Source organism: Macrobrachium nipponense, chromosome 35 (genome assembly GCF_015104395.2).
Source record: "Macrobrachium nipponense isolate FS-2020 chromosome 35, ASM1510439v2, whole genome shotgun sequence".
In the NCBI taxonomy this organism is placed as follows: Eukaryota; Metazoa; Arthropoda; class Malacostraca; order Decapoda; family Palaemonidae; genus Macrobrachium; species Macrobrachium nipponense.
The window spans coordinates 36,368,791-36,374,250 of NC_061096.1; the positions used below are offsets into that span (position 1 = coordinate 36,368,791).

Below are 5,460 nucleotides of genomic sequence, written 5' to 3' on the forward strand. Positions count from 1 at the left end.
TGAATTTGGACAGGATAATTCTTTTTAGCTGCAATCAGAGTTCGAAAAAAACACATGAAGAGATTCAGAAGGCAGGCAGAAAGGGAAATAAGCACGACTCGTGTGATCCAGATCACTCAGGAGGTTGTTGCAACAGCCAGGCCTGGCAATAAAGGGCCTACTCGCTCGAAGCTGACAACGTTTTTTCTGAAAAAAACAAGGGTCGGAGAACGAACCAAAGAAAAGGGGGGAAAATACGGACAGCTGGCAAGACAAGATCCTCAAGATCACAGGATGAAATCAGCAGCTGATCGGAAAAAACAAAGGTGAAATTGGGGTGAGAAATGCATGCCCTATGGTGAGAGGATAAGGGAATCTAACCAAACTGCCAGGTTGAGAGGGCAAGAGGAATTCGTACAAACAATTCAAGGAAAGAAAAGACCCGCAGGTAAAAAAGAGAATAAGCGGCGCGCGGACGGCGGAGGCTCATCCCAGGAACAAAAGGATGCGACAGAAAGGCCTCACGAATCCGGCAGGAAAGATGTCGAGGTCAGGTTTCGAGCGCCGGCAGAAGGTCAAGTGGAAGACCTGAGGAAAGGAAAGTGTGGACTCCAGTGGTGAAATTGAAGCTGCGAAAACTCAAGAGGAAATGGAGCTGGAACATGCTTTCTATGAGAAAGGCAAATCGGGTGGCTGGAGAGGAAGACTGTCCAGGGCAAACGGAACAAAAAGCTTGGAAGATAAGGCTTGGGACCAGCTGCGAGGAGCAAAGGAGAAATTGGTTTACAACCTGAAGAACCTGCAGAAGAAAAACAGACGCCTGGGAAATAAAAGAAAACTGGAAACTGAAATGGAGCAGCTGTCCGTCTTCGAGGAATGGCACGATCTCCAAGGAATGGCGCGATCTTCAAGGAATGGCACTGGCCTCAAAGACGGATGAGATGTGAAAAATTTGAGGAGAATGTTTGTTGTATAGAAAGTTTAATGTTATCTGTAATAAGTTTGCTTTGTTGATCTTTGAAGGAAGTTGAAGTTGCAGGAAATAAATATGGCTAAAATGTTTTCTTAAGAGTTTTATTGATTCGTGAAAGGGAAAGGAAGATGGGAGGATTGAAGAAAGCGTGAGGAAAATGACAGGATTGGTGGAGTGCCAGGAGAAGAAGCATAGGATTCAGAGAAGCTCAGGGGAACTGAAAGTATTCGGAGAAGCCCCCAGGAGAACTGAAAAAGATTCAGAGAAGCCCCAAGAGAACTGAAAGGATTGAGAGAAGCCCCAGGAGAGCTGAAACGATTCAGAGAACCCTCAGGAGAACTGAAAGGATTCAGAGAAGCCCCAAGAGAATTGGAAGGAGTCAGTGGCATATTCTGGTTCTAAGAATATGACGGGACAGGCGGGCGGGACTCGCCATGCTCTCGGGACGGGCAGGCAGGGGCCGCCACATATCCTGGGACGGGCAAGCGGGGTGGCTCGCCACGTGTTCCAGGATCGGGCGGGCGGGTCCCACCATGGTTCCGGGATTGGGCGGCAGGCTTGCTACGCATCCCGCAACGGGAGGGCGGGGCCCGGCCCGCCACGCGTCCCTGGACGGGGAGGCAGAGCCCGCCACACGTCCTGGGGTGGGTGGGTGGGCTCGCCAGCGGCCTGGGATGGGCGTGCAGGGCCCGCCAAGCGTCCAGAGACGGGCTTGCCACGCATCCCAGGATGGGCAGGCGGGGCTCGCCATGCATCCTGGGATGGGTGTGGGGCCAGCCATGCCCTCCCGGGACAGGTGTGGGCGGGGCTCGCCACGCGTCCCGGGACGGGCAGGTGGGGTCCGCCACGCGTCCTACGACAGGCAGGCAAGGCCTGCCACGTGTCCTGGAACAGGTGGTCGAGGCCCGCCACGTGTCCCCGGGACGGGCGGGCGTGGCTCTCCACATTTCCTGGGACAGGCGGGCGTGACCCGCCACATGTCCTGGAACGGGCGGGCGAGGCCCACCACGTGTCCTGGGATGGGCAGGCGAGGCCGCCACGTGTCCTGGGACGGGTGGGCGGCAGCTGCCACGTGTCCTGGGCCGGGCGGGAAAGGCCTGCAGCTTTTCCCGGGACGGGCAGGCAAGGCCCGCTACTTTTCCCAGGACAAAAGTGGGGGGTGGTGGCAGCACCTGCCACGTGTCCCGGGGACGGGTGGGTGGTGCTCGCTATGTGTCCCCTGGGAAAGGGGCAGGGGCGGGCAGCTTCTGCCACATGTCCAGGAGATGTGGCGCCCGCTAGTGTCCCGGGACAGGTGGGCGGCACCCGCCACGTTTCCCAGGCGTGTACAGCCCCCCCCACCGCTCCCAAACCCCCGCCATGTGTCCCTAGGACAAGCGGTGCCCGGCCCGCCACTATCCCAGGATGGGCGGGCGACGCCCGCCAACGTGTCCCGGGACAGGTGGGCGAGGCCTGCTACGTGTCCCGGGATGGGCAGGCGAGGACCGCACTTGTCACAGGACGGGCGGGTGAGGCCCGCCACGTCCCGGGGCCGGGCGGGCAAGGCCCGCTAAGTTTTCTTTTCCGGGACAGGCGGGGAAGGCCCGCTACTTTTCCTGGGACCAAGGCCTTCCACGAGTCCCGGGACTGGGGGGCGGCGCCCACCACGTGTCCCGGGACGGGCGGGCGGTGCTCGCTGTGTCCTGGGAAGGGGTGGGCAGCTCCTGCCACATGTCCCGGGACAGGTGGGCGAGGCCCGCCACGTGTCCTGGGACGGGCGGGTGGCACCCGCTACGTGTCCCAGGACAGGCGGGCAGCACCCACAACGTGTCCTGGGACGGGCGGTCGGTGCCCGCCACGTGTCACGGGACGGGTGGTGAGGCCTACCACTTGTCCCAGTGCGGGTGGGCGAGGCCCGCCGCGTATCCCGGGATGGGCGGGCGAGGTCCGCCACTTGTCCCGGGAAGGGTGGGTGAGGCCTGACACGTGTCCCGGGACGGGCAGGCGAGGACCGCACTTGTCATGGGACGGGCGGGTAAAGCCCGCAATGTGTCCAGGACGGGTGGGTGAGGCCTGCCATGTGTCTCGGGACGGGCAGGCGAGGCCTGCCACGTGTCCCGGGACAGACGGACGGAGCCTGCCAAGTGTCCCAGGACGGGCGGTGCCCCCTCACGCTTCTGGGGCACGCCATGGGTCCAAGGATGGGTGGGCGGGGCCCGCCATCTCATCCCGGGACGGGCAGGCGTGGCCTGCTACGCGTCTTGGGACGGGCAGGTGAGGCCCCCACATGTCCCGGGACGGGTGGGCGAGGCCTGATATGTGTCCCTGGATAGGCAGGTGAGGCCTGCCACGTGTCACAAGATGGGCAGGCGGGGCCCACCATGCGTTCCGGGGACAGGCTGGTGGGGCACACAACGCATCCCAGGATGGGTGGGCAGGGCCCGCCACGCATCCTGGGACAGGTGGGCGGGGCCCGCCACGTGTCCGGGGACGGGCTGGCAGGGCCTGCCCAAAGTCCTGGGACGGGCGGGCGAGGCCTGCCACGTGTCCCCGGATGGGCGGGTAAGGCCCGCCATCACGTCCCGGGACGGGCGGGCTATCCAAGTTTGTATGCCGATGCGGATTCCTCATCTGCAATTTTTGCAACAATTCTTCATGGCGCATTCATGTAAATTTATTATATACAAATTGCAATATTATTTTACTTTTAAAAACATATCTCATTCAAATACAATATTATAAAAGATAATTGATCACTTGTTTACTGCACCTATTCGTAGGATACGATGATCATGAACTTCGCACATAGGGATTTGAACGATTTATATCAATTTCGTTATACTTAAGTAATATTACTAATATATATATATATATATATATATATATATATATATATATATATATTATATATATGTATATATATATCTATATATATATATATATATATATATATATAATATGTATATTAGTAATATTAGTAAGTATAACGAAATTCATATAAATCGTTCAAATCCCTATGTGCGAAGTTCATGATCATCATATCCTACGAATAAGTGCAGTAAACAAGTGATCAATTACCTCCACAATCTCCTATGTGAATAAAGTTTTTATCGCTAGTAGGTAGTACGCTGACAACTAAACAAGTGCGATACTCAGTATTTTTCAACGAAGGCTTTTCAGTGCCAGAATTCTCGCTTTTAATTAATTTGCTATGTACAAAGGTAATGTCCAGAGTTTCAAAAATATATCTTTGGAGCTCACGTTTCATAAGACAATGAAACTTTTATTATTATATATACCTGCATCTCTGCAAAACTCGTAAAGATCAAGCAATCATAATTATGCGGACTAAGTATTCCATCTTCCCAGATCGCCAATCCATTATCATGCATATGAGTTCATTGTTTTATTCCGTTCGATACTCTATAGTGACCATGTACAGCAGATGGCCTATAAATGAAGAAAACATGAGTGGCCGGAAATCGCGTGATTATATATGGAATTTTTTTCCCCAGAAAACTGCAATTTTCCAAGGAAGAAACTGAAGTTGAAATTTGTGAAACTCAGGACGACAATGAATTAGTGGATTCATATGATTACATATGAAAAGTCTTTTTTTTCCTGAAGATTACTCATTTTCAGACGAAGCTGATGAAAAAAAAAGTGAAAATGAGCAAGACAATAGTTTTATATTATGTGACAGGCAGCCTCAAAATGTTAATAATGATGCCGAGGAACAATGCATAATTATATGGTCAAATAGTGACGAACACGTTGATTCAGATATTACACATATCAGTGACAGACTCGGATGAAACATTGTTCACAATTAGAAAATTAAATAATTTAGCTTACCGAGTAAGGTGAGAATTTCGCATTCTTTGTTTTCGTATAGAAGGCCAAAAGTAAACAATCCTCGCATGAAAAACGTAACAAAGCGCTTGCGGAAACTTGATGCAGATACATCGGCAACACTGTGCTGCTGGACTGATTGCCTTGTGGTTTTCACTTGTGGACGACCTGCAGTGTCCAATACACTCCCTCATTGTGACTGTCATCCCTCAAAGAAACGTTCTCACAAGTACTAAAGTTCCCGACGAGACAAAATCTTAAATTTTCCAATGAAAGTGATACAATATGACCAATAAACATCAGAGCCTTGCAAGCTCAGTCTAATTGATTTAACCCAACACGTAAACCTAACAAAATGCAGAAACCGGATGCTACTCTAGTCCACCAATCACCGCCCTCGTTACAACACGCAAGGATTCATAAACTCTTTATCCACAGTGTTACTATGGTACAGAGTTACCGTGTCATCATTACCTTTAATTTGTTGCATGCGTAAGTTAACTAAACATAGAGTTCTCATTTCATAACATTAATGCTTCTTGCATAAATCTGAATTTCAGAGAAAAGGAATGAGGCAGAAATAATATTTTGCTTTAGTTAGACATAACTAGTGGTGGATCTGGATCACACACCGAGCCCTTGATTTCAAAGTCCCGTGAATTGAATGGGAATCACTA

At 51.9% G+C, this 5,460-nt stretch overlaps 1 protein-coding gene across 1 annotated transcript; it reads left to right on the forward strand.

The window, feature by feature from the left end:
• The first annotated feature begins 1,358 nt into the window (after nucleotides 1-1,358).
• On the forward strand, nucleotides 1,359-3,209 carry LOC135208316 (collagen alpha-1(I) chain-like). Its single transcript, XM_064240419.1, has one exon. It carries the CDS (start codon nucleotides 1,359-1,361, stop codon nucleotides 3,207-3,209), a length of 1,851 nt encoding a protein of 616 aa, XP_064096489.1.
• Nucleotides 3,210-5,460: the final 2,251 nt, after the last annotated feature.

Excerpts from the sequence above, each read along its gene's own strand:
- LOC135208316 (XM_064240419.1), top strand. The coding sequence starts at position 1,359 with ATGACGGGACAGGCGGGCGGGACTCGCCATGCTCTCGGGACGGGCAGG.